The sequence below is a fragment of the Pleurodeles waltl genome, chromosome 4_2 (assembly GCF_031143425.1).
Source record: "Pleurodeles waltl isolate 20211129_DDA chromosome 4_2, aPleWal1.hap1.20221129, whole genome shotgun sequence".
Lineage (NCBI taxonomy): Eukaryota > Metazoa > Chordata > Amphibia > Caudata > Salamandridae > Pleurodeles > Pleurodeles waltl.
Window position 1 is genome coordinate 693884651 of NC_090443.1, and position 22132 is coordinate 693906782.

A 22132-nucleotide genomic window follows, 5' to 3' on the forward strand; every position below is an offset into this window, starting at 1 on the left:
TTTGAAGTTTTAGTATTATTGAACAAAGTGTGAACATGCGATCCCTTGATCAATAGGGATTTGGGAAGTAGTTTTAGGGACTTCAACCTAACAGGACTGCACTATGAAGCAGCTAGCATTCTGCATTTTTGCATTCTGCATTTGCCCACTGCCTATTTTCTTTCTGGCCGAAAGGTCATTATTTTCTTATGCGTCTTGACAAGAGTCATGCTTGATCTTTAATGTTTAAAGACTTTGCATTTTCTGAACTTTGATGCTGAATCCTGATGCCTTGCTGATCAACTGATGTCCTGATGACGAAGACTATCATAGCTTGCCGATCCAATTGAGGAGAGGTATTATTGTACCCATGTGTGTGTTATGCATAGTTGCTTTTTCTTTATAGGTACCAACCGCATTGTTTTGATAGAGCCATAGTTAGATGTTTTCCAGATTTGTGTTTACGAAATTGTTTTGCATGAAGCCCAACATGCTGATGTTAATCTGATGTTAGAAAGGGATTTCTCACTAATGAAAAGACTGGCAATAGGGAATAACGTTTGATGGATTTCTTTGCAGCACCTAAATGTATGTGATCTCGTTTGCGCAATTGTTTTTGTTATTAATTTGTACTGTAACCTGGGAATGTGTGGTAGTTCAAGCTTTGATTAGATTGCACTTCTTTCGCAGGTTTGGACAACCAGTGTTGTTCCTGCATGTGTATCATTTGAGTTTGATTTACATGACTTTAGCATTGTAAATATAGGGAAATAAATATTTTATCCTTTACTAAAAAGGTGTGGTTATTCATGACTGAAAGTTCCTGGGGCGTGACAATTACTGACTATAGATATTATTGATTATCATTGATTATTGATGTTATTGATTGTTTATGGGTATTGATCTGTGTGTACTGGAGTTATGGTGAGATCATCTTAATTGCGAGTCGAAAGGTTCATTGGCCTATTCGCGTCCCCTTGTCAGTTTACTTATTAAGGTCAGACACGCTTACAAACATCCCATTCCCCTCTGCAGGCCCAGCCAAATTCCAGATCACCATCAAAGGGAAAAGGCAAGTTTGTCACAATCGTAATGTTCTAGCAACTGTCTTTAAAGACATAAATGCCTCTGAAATGGACACATCAGCACCTAACCCTCCATGATACCTTAGTTTGGCAGCTGTTTAGCTGGCGTAATACTCAACAGGTCAGCTTGTTTTACCTGTCATTTATGTTGTGGTATGTCAGGCTGAGCTATTTTGTAAGACGCACTATCACCCGGGGGGGAGGGTATCCTGGTGCTGAGCAGGTGTGAGACTAGCCTCACCTGGAGCAGATGAAAGGGACTAATCAAAAAGTCGTAACTTAAGAAATGAGGAGGAGATTATCATGAGTAATGGCAGGTGATTCCATACTTTAAGAGGGAAGTAGGAGAAAGCCAATCTGCTCAGTTTGGTCCTGTGTATGTGAGGGATGTGTAAAAGAAGGTGTTCGACTGAGTAGATGTGTCATTATGGATTGTGATGATGGTTTGTGAAAGGAGATGCAGCTATTGAGGTAGGCTGGGCCAGTATATTGTATTTCCTTGAAGGAGTGAGTGGGGTGGGGTGTGATGTAAGGGTGGCATGGGAGGCTCAGAGAGATACAAACTGCGGAGCTCTGAATAGTTTGTAAGTGTCTGAGGAGCTGTTTGCTGATCCTCGTGTAGAGGATATTCCCGAAGTCCAACTTGCTACTGACGAGGGCTTGTGAAACAGTTTTGCGGGTACTAGTGTGAACGCTGAATTTTTACTACTGAATATTCATGTATTTTGAATTATGAATCTGCACAGAGTTTGATTAAACATAGAAAATATTGAGTGACTCGGAAAATGCGACCACTCGAGTGGCCGTCATTAATCACGAAGTTTCCTTATTGAATGCATATTAATAGTTATTGAGGTGCCCATGTTTAAGTTAATGTAGTAGTGTGTTATACTAATGAATTTACATTATGCGTTTGCTTAATTAATTGTAGGCCTTAAGTTAGCAAGGTTTTGGGCCTAGTTTGCACAGCCTCATGTTAAGCTGTACTGTTTAAATGATATCGTGAGAAATGTACGCCTAAAGAAATTAATACATGTATTGTTTTTCACTGAATCGACCAAAAGTTAGCAGATGTCTCTAACTTTCTCATGAGAACTGTTTGCTAGAATGCCTTGTACTAGTTATTGAAACAATGCATAGTTTGAAGTATGAGACAGCGATGTTCCCAGGAGCTAACAATGGATGCACTGGGAGGTCATGCAGAGTTTGCTGTTGATGATGATCTTGAGGTTCCTAGTGTCGATGTTGGGGTTGGGTGTTAGGCAGTCCGCCTTACTTAATGTTAGTAACACAGACTACTACAAATATATTTGCAAGTTTATGCATCTACTTTTGTCTCTAACCTGAATAAAGCTAATGTGTATGTAATCTGCTAACTAACTATACCATAACATATTCAACAGCTACTAAGCCACACTACCCTTAACTATTCCATTCACCATCTAATGGAACTCCAAGGCTACATACACACTGCTCCTCTTCAACCTCTTTCCCTGCACATTTTGTTTATTATGCCTCACACTGCCAACTTCAGCACCTCATCTGGTACTTAATCCATACAGAGCACTAATATAGGAACTTGCCTAATCTATACTAATGGTTACTCTATCCGAACATAAGTTGTTCTGTCATTTTTCTCAAGATCAAAGTTATGGTCCATCTCATTCTAATCTATGTTTTCTAGTATTGACTCTGACATCAGGAATCTGTTTTCTCCTTCCTGATTACTATTAAAGTTGATCCTAAAGTCTCTACGTTGCCCTGCATTAAATCTAGCTCCACAAGAATTGTTACAATGATTATGACATGCTACTGTGTGTTAAGGTTCATCACAAAATGATTGAATTGCAAAGGTTTCAATGTTTCAAACACATACCTACATCTTATCTATACACCAACGTTCACAGCTGCATTTTCTCTAACTTACTTTGCTCATATGCTATTTCACAAATCTTTCTTGAGAGGGTTTTCACCTCGTGTACACCCATCAGTGACAGCATTCCACTACAATTACTGTTCTCAATTTTATTGCTGTTGTTAGTTGCCAGTCGTACCTTCATTTCTACTTTTAACTTTCTTTGGCATCTGCTATACAAGTTTGCTCTGGGGAAGGTAACTGCTTTTTCATTCATTCTCTACCTCCATGTACACCCTACATCATATCAGGGGAGGGGTGGTTCAACTGCATGTGTAGATAATGGTTCAAGCTCCTCTTTTTCTTGACTGCTAATCTGTACCTCATCAGTTCTATTTCCCTAGCACTGTCTTCGGTCCACCAATCCTACATTAATTATCAATCACTCACCAAACAAAGATCCCAATTAAACAGATCTCAGTCTGGTTTATGACACTAACCAAGGACTATAAAAGTCGCTATCCTGTTCAACGCGAAATAACAAAATGCCTTCTATACAGTCAGGCAGACACTCACACTGAATAAACTCTACCCAGATGCTAAGTTGCTAAGTCAAACAAATCAGTCACTTAATATTATATATCTTAAACTTCAAGGGATCCTTTACCCAGCAAGGAGGAGGACATTTACAGACTACATGTTGAAACTAAAATGTGATCTGATATTACTAAAACAGTCTAAGATTACTATGAAAAAAGATAATCCTAAACAAGATTTAAACCCGCAATTAAGCCGGGACACTTTTAAGACTACCATGAACGGTATCAGAACAAAGCAAAATAAAGAACTAAACAATTAACTGAATAACTAGAAGAGGAAATCATGATCTTAGAAACAAAACATAGACAGTCCAATAGCATTACAGACTTTCTGAATAAAAAAATGAGTGTAACAATATTATAGGTTCTATAGCACAGCAATGGATTTTGAAACAAGACTCAAGTCAACTAACAGTATTAGAAATCAAGGGAAATCAGGCACAACAAACATAGACCAACAAAATAGCATCAGAATATTTAAATACTTCTATAAAGACGTTGTGAGGATTTGGGGTGTACTATACTATAGGTAGCCATACCGTGCAGTACATTCACAAATACCGCCTTGGGTCCAGTCAGGAACATTTACTCAATCTTAAGCCTGACCCTGGGTAGCTGTGGCTCCCAGCAGTAAGGCTCAGCAAAGCATTTAACAACACCAAACAAAAGAATTAGAAAGTGACACGGCCCGAAAGAAACAAGACACCAGATTAGAAAAATAGATTTGATTTTTATGTATCTTTAAAGACCTTAATCATCAAAATCCACCAGAGGGAGATTTTTAAAGGATTAAATAACTTTAGCATCAACAGCAAACAAAGACTGATCAACTAAAACTTTAGAAAGTTTTGAAAAGCTTCGAAAAGTTAGTTTGGCTAGGTTAGTCTGGCCCGAGATGAGTGACCAAATCCAGCAGGATAGAGGTCCAGGGGCCAAAGAAGATACTCTGGATAGTTACATGGCTACCAGAGAATTTTAGAGCAAGATCCAAACTTTACAGATTGACTGCCATAGATAAGAATAGAGTGGCCCTGATGCTGAGAGATGCAGGTACAAAGATGCTCAAGGATAATCCTGATGCTTTCCGGTCCACAGGGGTGAAGTCCAGTCGAGTCCTCGGTCCACATGGGAGTGGGGACGAGACTGTCCCTGGATTTCAGGGTTCCACAACGTCCTCTTTGCACGATTTCAAGGACTGCTGATGCAGACATTACGCTTTTGCAACACAGGGGGTCAAGGTGGAAATCTTTGGTGGAGGCTGATGTCCCTCCCAGGTGACAAATTCGGTCACAGCCAACATTCACGGGTCCAGCAGACCTGGGTGCATCTTTTAGCTATCGCCCAGTTGTCCTGACGTCCGGTAGCAGCAAAACATCTACTAAGGTACCAGAGATGAGAACTGGGTACTTCAGCTTTATTGTCCCCAGTGCTGTTCTGGGGGGTAGGCCAACTGATTCTCGGAGTCTCTGCTTTGGACAGGGGCTGGGGATCAGCATTTCCCCCAAAACAAGGTCCAAACTCCACTAACCCAAAGTACAGCAGGTGCAGTTGTTCTGGCATCGCAGCCTCTCTTTGTACGCATCCAGCAGGTGTAGAGTGGTCTCCTTCTCATCCTCTTCCCAGGTCCAGCCTGCACTGAGGGCCAGCGTGCTAGGGGTGCCATATTTATCCCACAAAAGTGCCCAAAAGGGGCCACAAGGTCACTAGCCAACGGGCTACTGGGTCCCAACACACATGGTTACAAAGTTCCTGTGATGTGTGGCATCTTGCTATCCCAGAATGCCACATTATTTCCCCCTATATTCCTTGGTGGTGAGGAGCAAGGTAGCCCACCCTAGAGGTGTGACTACCTGGAGACAACATGCCAATGGTAGAGATGATTTTGTGGTGAGTTTCCAGCCTCTGGCCCTCTCTCCATACTGTCTAAAAGGACAAAAGGCATCCTGCCCGGGGTGTTGGGCCAGGCGGCCCATCAAAGGAGGCTTCCTCTTTGAAGCATGCCTCCGGGCTAATCCCCTGTGTGGCCTTACTGGTAGCAAAGGTGACACCTGGCTACTGTGGCACTGCCTACGTCCTTGAGCCGGGGAGTCATTCACACATCTCCCCAGGTGGTCAGAAAGCTGTCTGTCTGTATGTGCCTTTGTAAGAGCGATGGACGAGCAGAGCACAAAGTGGTCACATTTCTAAAAGTGGCCAGCTATTAGTAGTGATAGTAATTTCAACTTGAGTATCAGATAGCATTTAGGCCCTCATTTCGACCTTTGCGGTCTTTTTTAAACACCGCCGAGGTACTGCGGTGCTGAAGACCGTCAGTGCAGGTGGTTTTCCGCGCAGCGTATTATGACTGCTGGCAGCCCTCTGTCATTTTTCGGACGGAGAGCCGCCAGCAGCCATACTGGCAGTCGGCGGGGAAGAGGAGGCTGCTCCACCTCCACCACCCCATCATCAGAACACCGCCCACCGAATCACGTCCCATGATTCGGTGTGGCGGTGTTCTGGTGACTGGGAGCTGGCGGCGGAGCACCCCCCATGGATCCCATCCCCTCCCAGAGGATCAACGGACAAGGTAAGTTGATCGTCCGTTAGGGGATGGGGGTGGGGGGATGTTGTGTGTTGTGTGCGTGCATGGGGGTGTGTGTGTATACATGCGGGGGTGTTGTGTGTATGGGAAATGTGTGCGGGTCGGTCTGTGTGCATGTCTGTTTGTATGTGTGCGGGTATGTGTTGTTGTAGTGTATGTGTGTGTGTAGGGGTGTGTGTGTGTGCATGTTGGGGGTGGGGGTGGGGAGGGGGTGTGTGTATGTGCATGTTGGGGGTGGGGAGGGGTGTCCACCCAGCTTTGAGGGGTGGCAGGAGGGTAGGGGGTGTGGGGGGAGGACTCAAGTTTGGGGGAGGGGGGTGGTCGAGACCCCTATCAGTGCCAGGGAAGGAATTCCCTGGCACTGATAGTGCCTACCGCCAAGGATTTCATGGCAGTTTCAAACCACCTGAAATCCATGGCAGTATGCAGGGTCCTGATACAGCTGGCGGTCTGGTGACGGCCACCGGGCTGGAGACCGAAGTCTCCAGCCCAGCGGTCGGAGTGGAGAAGTGGCGGATGACCATGGCGGTAACCGCCATGGTCATAATTCCATTTTTTTTCCCACTGGCCTGTTTACCGCCACTTCTCCCCGTTCACCAGGGTCGTAATGAGGGCCTTAATGTCACGATTAATGTGATACCTCACATGCCCTACTTTGGTAGTCCCAGTCAAAAGTTAGCTGGGTGGGGACAACACCCAGTAACCCTGTGTTAGCCAATGAGGCTACCAACTTTACCCCCACCAAAATGACAATTTGGAATTGTTGCTCAAAATATTTATGTCTCACTTAACAACATATAGCTCCCTGCCATGGGGCTCTCTAGGCCTTCCTTAAGGCTGGCTTACATATAATGTTAAGGAGCAGGGTGGTTTTGCCATTAGTTTAAATGGCAGAGTTTAACTGACAGTGAGGACACTGTCCTTCCAGTCTCCAATGCCAGTCTGGGTGCCAGTTTGTGGTGGCACAAACAGTGTTGCAGCGCTGAGTGGACACTCTGTCTTACATGCCCTGGGTATCATATACTCAGACGTATACGTAAGTCAGTCCTTCTCAATTGGGTGTATCCAGTTTGACATATACTTTGCAGGGGGTCAGAACACTGGCACAGAGGTCTGATTAGCAGGCCTCAGTGTACTCTCAGAGTCAAAAAAACAAAAGCATGAGTCCAGAAATGTGAGGATGAACATGCAAAAAGAGGCATTTCCTTAAAGTCCTTTTGTGGTAAGAATTATCCAATACATAGTACAGACAGTATAAACTAACTTAAAAGTGTTGCATTGCCATAACCTACTGAGAACTAAAATGATTTGATTAATCAACCTATCAATGGAAAATAAGTCGGCAAACCAATCTTAAATCTCAAAGTTAGGAAGGTTCTGGGCCTGGATGGGTTGATTGCTCAGTTTTACAAAATATTATTGGAAAACCTCAAATATTGTCTGCTTGACCTTTATCAGTTATATGAGGAATCAGGTGATATAAAGGATTCTGCTGCTGAAACCATTATGACTCTGATCCCTAAAGAAGGTAACGATCCAAACCTACCAAAAACTGTAGACTAATAACCCTGATAAATCTGGACTGTAAGGTCTATCGCAAGATCCTAGGGAAAAGACTGGAGATGCTGCTACTATCCCAGATTGGACCACACCAGGCAGCTTTTAAGAACAGGAAATGTACCGGTGACAACATTAGACTTTTCTACCAAATCTTAGAGGCCACAAAACTGAAGATCTTTACAGTAGCGCAATTGGTCTTAGGCACTGAAAAGACATTTCATAAACTAACATGGTGCTTTCTCAAAGCAGTCCCAGAGAATCTGAATATAGGCATTGTTGGACCTGACCCTTTCTATAGTGTCACTCCCCAAACTTTTTGCCTTCTCTTCCTTATTTTTCTGACCCTTTTCGGCTGTCGTTATGAATTTGGGCACTTTACCACTGCTAATCAGTGCTAAAGTGCATTTGCTCTCCCTTGTAAACTTGGTATGATTGGCTTATACCTGACTGGCACATTTAATTTACCTGTAAGTCCCTTGTACAGTGGAATCTCTATACCCAGGGCCTGTAAAGTAAATGCTACTAGTGGGCCTGCAGCACAGCTTGCGCCAACTACTGAAATAGCCTTTCAAACCTGTCTCAGGCCTGCTAGCGCAGGACCTGCGTACGCAGTTTGCTGCCACAGGCACCGGGCATCTAAATCTACTTGTCAGACCCAGAACTTCCCTTTTACTACATGTAAGTCACCCCTAGGGTAGGCCCTAGCTAGCACTATGGGCAGGGTGCTATGTATGTAGAAGGCAGGACATGTGCCTACTAGCGTGGCCTGTCCTGGTAGTGACAAACAGCCTATTTGGTTTCTCACTGCTGTGAGTGCTGCCTTCTCATAGGATTGCACTGGAAATGCCCTGCCTTATGTCTAGGGGGTATTGTCTGATTTATGAGGGGTAGCGCAGCCATGTTTGGTAGGGTTTTAATGGTAGTGAGAAATGCTGCTTACTGGTGTGAGTGGATTTTTTATTACTATTACAGAAATGGCACTTCTAGAAAGTGGGCATTTCTCTGTGCTTATGAATCTGGTGTTTTGCCGCTTGACTCCAATCCATGTTGGCCAGAGTGACAGCTGGGCCTTGTGCATAATTCTCAGACAGCCTGTACACAGAGAGGGTGGAGGTGTCACAGAGGTGCATCTGCATTTTGAATAGTCTTCCTGGGCTGAGAGAAGGGGGAGGCGGGGAGCACGTGCATCTGTAAAGGCTGTGCCCTGGCCTCACACAAAAGGGTAGTTTATCTCCAACTGATGTTTGGAGCCTGTGCTGGAGGAGAGAGGGACACTCCCAGAACCAGTTGCAGCTAGTTAAAACCCCCTCTCCTCTTCATTGGAAATGCTTTGCAAAACTGAGTATAAGTACAGGGGATTTTATTCCCTACAGCTTAGACAAGAAACATACTTGGAACTGGACACTGGACACAGGACGCTGCTGGAAGGACCCCCAAGAAACTGCCTTGGACTGCTGCTGTTGTGCTGATTAGTGACCTGCTGGGTCACCAGGAGGACTTGCCACTGACTGCATCTTCCTTGTGGTGGCCTGTTGCTGGGCCCTGCCGCCTGTGCCTCCATTCATTGTCTCCGGGGGCTGGATGCTGTGGCCCCTGTTTCCCTGTTTTCCCTGCACTGGAGTAGGGCAGGAGGAGGTTTTTCCTTGTAGCTAGCACCTGGGCGAGTGCCTTCTGTGTGTACTGGCTAGCGCTTGGAGAGCACTCTTCACAGTTGGCCCCCAATCGCTCTGAAAGAGCTTTGCTTATTCTTTTTTATAGCACCTGGAGAGCACTCTATTGAGGGTCCGGATGGAGCCTCACCGCCGCAACCCGGGCTCTCTTTCTCTCCGAAATCCGAGCGCGTCAGAGATGCGCTACAGCTGGTACCCCCGGGGCATGAGGGAGCGAGGATAGAAGCTGCTGGGCTCCTCTAAGTGCCCCAGAGGTGAAGTGCGCCAAGAGAGGTGCCTCCGGGGCACAAGCAGGCACCCACTTTGGGGCTGCTTCTCTGATGCGTCCTGGGCGGGCTTTCCCTCTTCAGTGAAGGACGGGCAGGGAAGGAAGCCTCATCGGAGGGTCCCTGCCCCACCAAGCCCCTTACAGTGAGGAGATCGAGCAGGGAGTAGGCCTCAGCGGAGGATTTCTGCACCACCTGAACCCCTTTGTGGTCTGTGGTCGTTGCGGGTGGAAGCCTCACTGGACCTCATCGTTTTGCCCTCATCCTTTTGCCCTCGGTGAGGCCTCATCAGTTTGCCCTCGTTGTTTTTTTTTTGGCCTTGTTCCCCCCCCGTTTGGCGCAGTGGAGCATCCGGGGTCCCCCAGCTACTTTGTAGCACTCGAGGTGCCTTTACCTCACAAGGACAGGTACTTTTTAGGGACCCTACATTTTTCAGATGTTCCTGGTATGGGCATACTGGGACTAGGGTGCTAACATGTTTTCTTGATGATAGGCCATATATTTGCTAACGTTCCTTTTATGGGTATTTTAAGCTGACATATTCCTATTTCTTGCTGTCAGAAGATTACCCATTAAATCAAACTTCCACATGATCAAATGCCTTTTACCCAACTCCCTCCAATAGATGCATGCTCAGACTTTAACTGATTATCTGAACCCTGCATCCCTTAGGAGGAAAGGGGAATGGGAATAGAAAAAAGAGAAACTGCCTCCAGATCCAGTTCCAGTCTGTGTTTCCCACCTGAAGATGGGATATTCAGTATGTGTCTCTGAAACCCTGCACCTTTCTTCTTGTTAGAATTTCTTTGAAGGAAGGACCTGCAGTCGGGGATAAGAGCACAGTTAAGTACATTCCTACTGTGCATTCAACTGTTCAGCCATTCACATTCAGCCAATTCTATCGTTCTCCTAACCTGGATCTTTTGAGAGTCTAGCCTCTCTCTAAGAGAAATGTTAACTTAATATCTTCTGTTCTCCAGGAGTCAGTGGTTTAAAAGTTTTTCTGGAGAGCAGTTCAAACGTTCACAAATATACAAACTGATAGACCTGACAGCCTTAGGGTGGTTACCCCTAACTTTTTGCCTGTATCCCTCCACTTTTTGGACACTGTTTTTGCTGGTTTTAGGACTCTGCGCACTTTACTACTGCTAACTAGTGCTAAAGTGCATATGCTCATTCCCTTAAAGACATGATGACATTAGATCATACACAACTGGCTTATTTAATATACTTATAAGTCCCTAGTAAAGTGCACTGTATGTGCCCAGGGCCTGTAGATTAAATGCTACTAGTGCGCCCACAGCACTGCTTGTGCCACCCACTTAAGTAGCCCCTTAATCATGTCTCAGGCCTGCCCTTGGAAGGCCTGTAAGTGCAGTTTCACTGCCAATTCGACATGGCATTTAAAAGTACTTGCCAATCCTAAAACTCCCCTTTTTCTACATATAAGTCACTCCTAAAGTAGGCCCTAGGTAACCCATATGGCAGGGTGCTGTGTAGACAAACGGCAGGACATGTACCCGTGTAGTTTACATGTCCTGGTAGTGTAAAACTCCTACATTTGTTTTTGCACTGCTGTGAGGCCTGCTCCTTTCATAGGTTAACATTAGGGCTACCCTCATATACTGTTTTGAGTGGTAGCTGCTGATCTGAAAGGAGTAGGAAGGTCCTATTTCAAATGGCAGGAATGGTAATACAAAATCCTGCTGATTGGTGAAGTTGGATTTAATATTACTATTTCAGAAATGCCACTTTTAGAAAGTGAGAATTTCTCTGCACTTAAATCCTCCTGTGCCTTACAATCCACGTCTGGCTAGGATCAGTGTCAGCTCCCTTGTGCATTCACTCAGACAAACCACAAACACAGAATGCTCAGCCTCACTTGCATACATCTGCATATTGAATGGGTGTTCCTGGGCTGGGAGGGCCTGACACTTACATGTCAAAGCACAGTAGCCTGCCCTCACACAAAGGACTCCCACACCCTCTACTGGGACTCTGACAGACAGGATTGAACTGAAAGGGGACCTTGTGCACTTCTAAGCCACTCTTTGAAGTTTCCACCACTTGAAAGACACATTTGGGTATTTAAACAGGGCCTCTGCTTCTACCAACTCAGACACTTCCAGGAGAAGAACCTGAACTAGAACCTGCAACCTGCCAAGAAGAACTGCCTGGCTACCCAAAGGACTCACCTGACTGCTTTCTGAGAAGGACTGCTGCCTTGCTGTTGCCCTGCTGCCTTGCTGTGCTCTGGCTGTGCTGAAGAAGTGCTCTCAAAGGGCTTGGATTGAGCTTGCCTCCTGTTCCCTGAAGTCTCAGGACCAAAAAGACTTCATTCCTGCAAGAAGAACTCCCTGTGTGGTGGAAATCGACGCACAGCCTGCAGAGAATGACATACAGCCTGCATCGCGTTGAAAAATTCACCGCACACTGAACGGGAATGACGCAGCCCGACTGACACGCCAGCGTAGCGACCGGAATTTAGACACACGACCCACTATATTGACGCAAAGGCGAGCCGGAACGACGCAGCTCGACTTCCTGAGAGGAATCGACACACCGACTGCTGTTCAGTAGAAATTTCCATGCAACACACACCGGATTGACGCAGTCCCTGTGACTTCGTCCTGCAAGTGCCGAATTTCAACGCATTGTCCCAGGGGTGTCCGAAAACCCCACAACCCGAAGAAGATCCAAGACCGAGCACCGGAAATTGACGCAAAGCCTTCCCTGCGTGGAAAATAAACGACGCATCATCGCGTGTCAAACGAGATATCGACGCGCACCTCCCTGTTTTCCACACATCTCCTCCTCTGCGGTTCCTTGCGGAGATTTTGAATGCAAACCAGGTACTTTGCACTTGCAAAGAGACATTTGTTGCTTTTAAGAGACTAAAGACACTTTATATTGTTTTTACAGTGATATTTCAACATATACGTATTGCATCTTAATCGTTTTGATCTGCATCTTACCAGATAAATATTATATATTTCTCTAAACACTGTGTGGTGTATTTTTGTGGTGTTCTACTATGTTACTGCATGATTTACTGCACAAATACTTTACACATTGCCTTCTAAGTTAAGCCTGACTGCTCAGTGCCAAGCTACCAGAGAGTGGACACAGCATACTTTGGATTGTGTGTGACTTACCCTGACTAGAGTGAGGGTCCTTGCTTGGACAGGGGGTAACCTGACTGCCAACCAAAGACCCCATTTCTAACACAAACTACTAATGTATTTTACAGGAAATTAAAACTACTTCTCAAGGTTCAGTTTTTTCAATCACAGTATCTAGGAATTAGTCTGAGCACTGAGGTTTGTCTCTAAGACTCAAAAGTCTGCAAAGCAAAGAGTTCTTGAATATATATGTTCATATATATTTTGGCAAGTCTGGAAATCGTACAAAAGGATTACTTACTGCAGTTGCTTGAAGTTCTATTAAGCCAAAACAAATTCTCCTCAGAAAGCTGATAGCCAGTTGTTAGAAGAAGGAAAAAATTCAGCTTCTTCAAAAGGGAAAAAGTAGCTGGTGTGCACACCGTAAAAAGAAAAATAATTAATTACTCAGAAATGGAAGAATGCTCTATTAAACGAAGCAACTCAGAAACACTGGCCATTCTCCTCAGGATGAAAGCTGAAGTGCAGAGCTTGCAGAGAGAAACAGCTGGAGGGAAGCTTCAGCATGAGAGTAAGGGAGAAACACTAGAGCGCTGACCTCACAAGGATTTGTGGCCACCATCCTGAATGGCAGTTAAACCTGAAAAGCTAGTTCTAAGAACAGCCTCCGCAAGAGCCACCGGGAGTGAGGACGCCGCTGCAACCAACGTACCCACGTCAAGGAAAAGGGGAATCGTTTTTGCTGAGGGAAGAACCTAACAACGCTGGCAATAGTTTTCCTGACACTTGCCATATGTTATATAATGTCCCTGGAATGGGTATTTATGATATTTTTATGACAAGTGTATTTCTTTGGTAATGTGATTCCTGACTACTGCTTATGTTGCAGAATAGTAAGCAATGTATATATGTTCTCCTATGACTACTGCTTATTCCGCAGAGTACCATATGATGTTCTGAGACCTGCTTGGGTAGCAGGGTATTACTGACATGTTATGTTTGGTCTAATTATGTTTTGTGCAATACAGTTTATTTTACATAACTTGGTGTTGTTCACCTCACCCTCAACCTCTAACCCACACTCGGGGGTCTCTCAAAGCTACCTTTTTCCCCTTCTCACCAGTCGCTCTCCCACAACATACGTTTATATCCACCCTCTCCACATTACCCCTGGAGATACAGAATGGGGTAGTGAAGAAATTATCTGACTGTTATTAAGCCCGACTATTAGTACAATGAGGCTGCACGACAATAATACCACAGAGCAAACGGGTTCTTCTTTTATAAGTCTGTTATAATAAGACACGGTTTGAGACCCCGCTTGTATTACTTTATGACAATTATCTTCATACTGTCAAAACAATATTGATGATAACAATCGAAAGCTAGGAATGTAAATATCTGCTCAAGTTGCTTAGTAATTTAACACATGTGTTTGTAACAGATCACATAATTTATATGTCAATTAAGCTAAGAGGAGCTAAGATTAGGACTAAGAAAGTTATACATTTTTCTTTGTATACTATGTAAAATTGTAACACAATAAAAAAGTACAACACAAAAAAAAAAAAATAGCTTGATGTTGTGTTCCTTTGTGGTGTATTTATTGTGTCAGGTGTGTTGTGAGTGTTGTGCAAACGCTTTACACATTGCCTCCGGATTAGGCCTGACTGGTCATGCCAAGCTACCAAGTGGGTGAGCAGGGGTTATTTTAGATGTTTAACTCCCTTGCCCTGACTAGAGTGGGTGGGTTCTGCCTGGCTTAGGTGCATGCCCTAGCCAACCAGAAACCCCATTTGTAACAGGCATTAAAATCATAAAAATGAATATGGGACTATACTCTAATTAATCTTAAAGCTGCTGATCTGATCTCTGATGCTTTCCCTTTGAAACAGGGGACAAGACAGGTTTTTCCAGTTTTATATGCACAACTCCTTCGACTTCTTGAATCATTCATTATGATTTCCAACATTCCAGTTGTCACTTTTACTAACTTCACTTTCAAAACTGCTGTATATGCAGATGACATGCTAATTTTCAAGGTTTCAAAAATAATCTATTGAAGTGCTGATGGAAACCAAGACCAACACGCCAAACTCTCAGGGTATTCACTTAATCACCAACCTCAACAACCATACTAAAGCACATACTGACAGAAGCCACAATGAAATGTTCCTTCTGATTTACAGATGTATGTCCAGCCACACTCCTTTAGGGAAAGACTCAATGCAGAACAAGGTTCCAGGTGAGATGGGTCAGACTGGGTTTTTAGGATATTCATGAACAGGTCCGGCCATCCATAGGGGCTGAAGGGCTACGCCACCTCACCTCTTACCCATTTAGAAGGGCATCTGTCAGGCTGAACAAAGATCAGCCTTACAGACACTCCTTATTTTCAGGTCAGGAAGCCAGGCGCTGTAGATGCACTAAATGTGCAGGCTCCTGGCTGCCTGAGCTGAACTTTGCTGGGCTCAGGATGTCACAGCTCCTGTGGGTGTGACCTCCTCAGATCATAAAATGTCCTTGAGGCCCGCCACCTTGTCACTGATTGCCTCTGACCAAGATGCATTCAGTTTTCAGCCTTGAAGTGCCCAGGGACAAGGGTCAATCAGTGACACCCCTTTACAGAGTGGAGTCAGGTTAGCAATTCTCACTGATCCCATCCCTCTCTGTGGCAAGTTGGGACTGCTGCCTTACCTCACTGGATAACCTAAGCTCAGCCAATGAGTGGAGGTAGGAGTCCCAATCCTCCAGGAACCTCCGAAGCAGAGCTGCAGGTAAGTGTGATTACTTTTTATTAATGTTTGGTGCGTGTGTGTGTATGTATGAATATTCGGTAGTAAGTGTTGTGAAAGGATGTGTCTGTGTGCACATGTGTGTCTGTGTGAATGCACTGATGTATGTGTCCTGCCGGCTTCCCCTGTAAAAATTACCGGCTGCCACTGTTCATGAACATAAGTCACCCAGACAAGGTGAATTTTCAGGCCTCTACAGAAACTGAGGACTTCATCCTGAAGTAGAGGAACGAGGAACCCCACAGGGTTATATATCAGTTTGAAAGAACCTCATCCTCCATTTTACATCAGCTTCAACAGTCACAGTTTTATTTACAAAGCGGCATTTTCTATGTGAAAGAAATTGCTGATACCTACCTTTAGAAATTGAGTATATGTATCCAAAACATTTGAAATACACACTTCATTGTACATATTTCACTACACTATGAAACATATGAGTATAGAGGTGAAGATAGCACAGTTCATCACTGGTAGCACTACAGGTGTAGTGAAAAACATCACAGTTAAAAGCTAGTCCACAAATATCACCCTTCGGCTTTGGCACTCTGTTTATTAAAATACATTGGGGGTTATTCCAACTTTGGAGGAGTGTTAATCCGTCCCAAAAGTGACGGAAAAGTGATGGATATACCACCAGCCGTATTACGAGTTCCATAGGATATAATGGACTCGTAATACAGCTGGTGGTAAATCCGTCACTTTTCCGTCACTTTTGGGACGGATTAACACCTCCTCCAAAGTTGGAATAACCCCCATTATCTTCCAATGCCTTAGGGTAGAGCACTGTCTATTTTGCTTTCATAAAGCCTAGCTCCCACCAACTCCTTCCCCTTCTGGGATCTGCACAATTCAAGCCAAACCTACTTTTTGTCCTATCAATGATGACCTTGCTCCCAAATCCACATCTGCTTATCTCACAGTCTCTAGACTCTCTACCTCATTCCTGTTCCTTGCCCTGCCATTCTCTCAGACTTCGCTTTGTGTCTTCCTCTCCAAGCAGGGGCTGCTCCCCAATGGTGGAAGGGTGTCACCTTCCACCCCGTCCCCCTCAAAGTGCCAAGAGATGAAAAATAAAAATGATAGGCTATTGTCGTTTTTTTTTTCATCTGCTGGCTCACCCAGCAGGGCAAGGAGGGACAGGACAGGGGCAGCAGTGCAGGGAGGGTCAGGGCTGGGCCACAGGAGGGGTGCTGAGGAAAGAGTGCGCATGTGTGTTTGGCCAGCCATCTTAGACCGGCCAAAAAACACATGCACACTTAGGTTTCCCCAGCCCGGCTGTGTGCATAGTTGGGCTGGAGAAACTGCACAGACCCCCAGGTTGTGTCTGAGTGGCAGTCTGAGCTACTTAGACCAATCCTGACACTGCTTTCATGCTAGGATCAGCATGAAAGCAGCATGATGGGGAGCCTTTGCTGGAGTTGAAGTGAATGCTGGGACACCACAAGAAGAGGAGTGAGGAGCGAGGACGCAGGAGTCAGTGGGAATGGCGGGAAAGGTAAGTTTATTAAAAAACAATCTATATTTTCCCCGGCCCTGTCACCCCTGCCCTGCCTCCACGCCATTGATATCTGCAGCGGTCACCGCTGTCCCCAAGTCCTTTGACCACCCTTATGCCTCTACAGACTGCTTACCTATCCATCAGATGCACCCTCACCTGCATCACAGTTGGAAAGTGAGGGGTGTAGTAGCACCGCTGAGCATGTTAAGGTACATGATGGTCTTGATGCAGTAAAAGAATTTTGGTTATAATGCTGATGAACACTGACGAGTAAAGGATCTACTCAAGATGCTGAAGGATATTAACTTGACGATGAAGGATGAGACAATGTAAGTTCAGGAGAACCTCAATTGATTATTTGGCACATGAAATATCAGCAGATGGTATCAGACCAAAAGGCGATCTGGTGAACACTATTCAAAGAATTCCACGACATGAAGAGTTGGCGCAGTTCCTATGAACGGCTGAAAGTTAGGAAAATTTTGTACGAAGTTTTGCAGAAAATAATAAGAGAATGAAAAATATATTGAAGAAAGGTGTAGAATTTATTTGGAATAAAGGATGTGAACATGACATTAACGGCATTAAGTAGAATTTTTTTACAGCTCCTAATCAACTACTGACAAGTGAATGGTGTCACAGCGCATCTCAAAATCTGAACCGGACATCATCAAACTAAGAAACAGTGCTTGTGATTGTTAGAGATGCATGTTAGGGGAAAGATAACCTTTTGTCTCTACACTGGATGGCCCCTTTAATGAAGTCCCCATAAAAGCACCCTTTATAGTTAAGCCTCTTGCTTCATCCACAACCTATTAAAGTAGCAAAATCGATGCAGAAAAAGTGGCGTAAACTGTGTAGAGGATAGGAAATAAAGGTGCACTAGCTAAACCTTTAACAAGGCCTTTGTCTCACATGTCCCACTGTACGGTTTGATTGCGCTGACAATCAGCATTGCAGGTGACTGGAATAGCTGCCCAGTTCCCCCTCTATATTAATTTTTGTCTGTGAAAATAACTGGCTTAGTTCAGATTATGTGATTGGATTTTTTAATGCTTGTATGCATGGTGTCAACCAAAGTAAATATATAATAGTATATTATCAGGACTAATAAAAAAAGCAAAACACAAGTAAATTATATATCGTTCACGTCTGCGCATGACATTGATGGACAAGCTTCCTCAGACACTGTACAACCACCTAAACCTCTTTAAAAATGCTCTTTAGAAAACGCCAACCGCTGTGGCAAAAGGCTCGAATAAGAAATATAAAAAGAAATTAAACTGAGGCAACTAGAGTACAGCTACGGTACATGCAAAAAGACTACTATAATGAAAGGGCATTTAGATACAGTTTATTTAATTCGTTAAATTCCTTAAAGCAGCTTCGGCCTGATTTATCAAGGTTTTGTGTCACCCTTAAGCCAGGAAAAGGGGCACAAGGGTGAAGCAATACCTAAGTGAGATTTATCAAGCTATGTAAGGACACCTTGCGTGGCTCTGCATGGCTTGATAAATCTAGAGTAAGGCGAGGCAGTGCAAATCTCTTCCTTGCATTTCTCTGCTACAGGGAGGCGTTTCATGTATGGAACATAAGTATTCCAACGCATCCACCCACGGATGTTGGTGCATTCCCACATTTACCATTAGTGGTAGACCTGGGAATGCATGAAAATTGTACGCCTCCCAGGTGAGGTATAATGATGAGAAATATTGTTATTTCTCTTCATTGTTTCCTCTTTTTGAGTGTGCTGCAGCACACATAGAGGAAACTGGCTCTCAGGATTGGTTTTGTGCAGGAAGATGTCCCTTCCTAAACAAAAACAATCCTGCTTACAACGCAGACACATTTGACCACTTCTCTTTCCCCTTGCACACAGCATAGGAAGGCGGCTTACTGTGCTGTGCTGCAAGAAAAAATGATAAATACGGGTCATCATCTCTAAATCCCAATGGAGCTCTACCTACCTTTGGTGCAATGAACTACAGATCCTTATTTGCAGTTAAAAGTGAAAAAGACTCAACATATTGACAATCTAGTCCATTCAAACAGAAGCTGTTTCAACTCAAATAAACCAATGGAGCTAAATTCTGTTACTTTATTAGACCTATACATTTGAGTCAATGTGCATGGGGCTCATGTCCTTATAACCTCACTGACCAGTCTTTGGATGAACTACCGCTCATCACCCTTGAAATGCACTGCTCCTTTCAGACATGTCCCATTTCTGACTCTTTAAGGCAAATTTTGGTGTGACTGACTCCACCCACTATCATTGTTAAATGAAGCCCCATAGCCAATGTTCCTCTTCTTTTTTTCGAAATTGGAAATTGTGGCAGCATCTCAAATGCAGACTCAGCTTTAATTGAACTATATCATGAGTGACTGACAGTCCGCATTAGATTTCAGAGGGAGAAAGAAACAACCCTAGTAGATGTACGTTCATTCATCTATTCTACAGATGTTGATGGAAGTAGACAGCCTCTGCTGGTGTCACCTAAGGAACTAATATCATTAACACCCTTAACCACTCCTCGTCCTGCCAAGACCTGACCAGGACATTTCCCTCATTTTAGACTTGGTTAACTTGAGACGCTTCCAGGGCTCAAGTCTCTTCTCTGTTCTGTATAACATTAATTTGCAGCCATTATATCAAATCGTCTTGAAGTTTGGGGAGAAGCTTGATTTACAATTGTGCAGGCAATAATCAATTCATTTTGGTATGATCTCACCGTCCTGAAATGGAATCCGATTAAATTCAGTATACATTCACTACTTCACTGAAACTGATGAATAATACTGGATGAGCCTAAATTTTAAGCAATGACTAAAGGTAGCTGAAGGCTGCTGGAAAACAGTTAATTAAAGGTGCAAAATGTACTCGTAGTAGTTGTTCTACACACTGGTTATTTGATGGCACATCAACAAGTCTAGCAGTAATGCCCCATGGTGGTAATGTTTAGGTAGTTTGGTTAAATGCTGTTTCGTGGACCTATGATCTTTTACCCAGAGATATCACTGTAAGTAAAATTGTTTTTTCAACTTTTCTGTGTTGTGCCCCAGTTTTGTTTGGGTTGTTTTGTATTATAAACTATTAATAATATTGTTTTAGCATACACTGTTCAGTTTACATATTCCACAGTTTATAGATCCCTTAAATAAAATAGGGAACTGGAGAAATGGTTGTACCGTGATTACGCTTCAGCTTATTTTGTTCGAGTAAGCTTTTTGCTTTTTTGACCAAATCCTCTCTCGTCTTTTCAAGGTGTGTTCTTTCTTCCTTCATTTGTTTCAGCTGCTCGAGAAGTTCTTCTCCTGTAATTTGAAAAGAAATGAGGCATATTGTCATGACACTTTCTCACATTAGCAGCTTGTATTGTGTCTGATGTGGTGCATGTGCACATGTTAGGATGCAGGATTAAACACTAATGGATTCACTGATGCAGATGCGCAGCTCATCTTCAAATGTACAAAAACCTGATTACTGTGATATGTTTTTGTTATTTCATGCAAAATACGTCCAGGAATGTATGTTTTCCAAATACTACAGCCAGGAAACTTGGTGTACTGTACACCATGAACCACCTAAATTGTAATAACCGGAGGACACTCTCCATACTATATCTGGCTGCATAAGAAAACTAACTTCATAAAAAAGGGAAAAACAAATGCGGACCAATCCCCAATTGATACAGCAGTACAGTTTATTATTCCATCACACACATTTGAATAAACACATCTACAAAATGCATTATGTTAACACCAATACCCCTTATATTCCATATTTACAATACATGAATTCACCTTTCGCTTCCACAATCACACATCATTCAACAAATAATCTAAATGGCGGGAACAAAAATATCCAAGACCCATGATCTGGACATTGTGAATAGTCAGATCATCCGCAATATTTGCTTAAGGTTATACCAACATTCAATACTGGCTTAATTCATTGTACAATATAATAGTCATCTAAAAATATATCCAGTAATCGCTAAAGACATCTCTATAGCGTTACAGAACAAACACAAAAAATAAATAGACGTGCATTTCGGGGCAAAAGTGCCTTCTTCAGGACATCCACCATTAAATCGCTCCTTCAAACAAATATGACAATGCGCAATTGTTATTGCCCAAAATCTTAAACAGTAACACACAATATATTAAAATGGTGGTAGCCACCGAACACCCAACCTATAACAATTAAAACACCTACTAAAAAAGAAAACGAAATAAAGCCAATTGCACCTCAAAAAGTGCCATGCAACCTAATTTGTGAACAAACACCGGTTATAGTGCAAGACAAACAATCTTCATTAACCCAAACTAATTTAAAAAAAACTAACCACACTATTGTGATACCCGATGAGTGCCTAAATGACTCTCCCCATGAGCTACACCGCACTCAAAGGTGAAGAGAAGATAAAAGAAAAATCTACAATCCCGAGATGAGGGACGAAGAAAGCAAACAGGGATAGAGGAGAGGCCTACAAAATATTAGCTGTGGACAGCTTTAAATATGAGAAACGGCTATGAGTTTCTATGCTGTAATGCTCACAAGATCAATTTATTACCTTCAGGTCATGGTAACGTTTTTCTAAAGATGAAGAAAAAACATATAAACAAAAAGGAACCAAATAGGTAAGCAAATCCATACTTCCAAAAACATCAAAAGTGCCCTAAACAAACACAACTTAAAGGAAAAAAATCTTGAGGAGAAACCTCTGACTTTAGAACACAAACAGTTCACAAAAAAATGAAACAACTAATCAGCGTGCCGGTAGCTGTGGCATGTAATGATATGGCTAGCAAACCTTTAGAAGAGTGTGTATAAACCTAGAATCAAAAAAATTCAGCAGTGAACCACTGTCCATTCTTAAGTCACACCTGCCCAGTATTGAGGGACCTTAACTTACCTCTTCTTGTGAGAGCACTAGTATAACTCTAATCCACACACCCATGCAGGAATGGCATTGCGATAAGTAAGAACCCGAACGGTCAGACAAGGTCCCGCTGATAAATTGAGCTGAAACGTAGATGCGCGTTTCGGTGCAAAAGCGCCTTCTTCAGGACGTCCACCATTAAATCGCTCCTGTGGACAGCTTTAAATATGATA

General features: G+C 43.5%; 1 protein-coding gene across 1 annotated transcript in view; it reads right to left on the bottom strand.

Moving 5' to 3' along the window:
* The window catches only part of SPATA1 (spermatogenesis associated 1), a 277801-nt gene that overhangs the window by 62571 nt on the left and 193098 nt on the right, over positions 1-22132 (bottom strand). The window contains exon 9 of the mRNA XM_069232296.1: positions 20203-20328. Coding sequence (XP_069088397.1) covers positions 20203-20328 — 126 coding nt within the window. The remainder of the gene's footprint in view (positions 1-20202; positions 20329-22132) is intronic.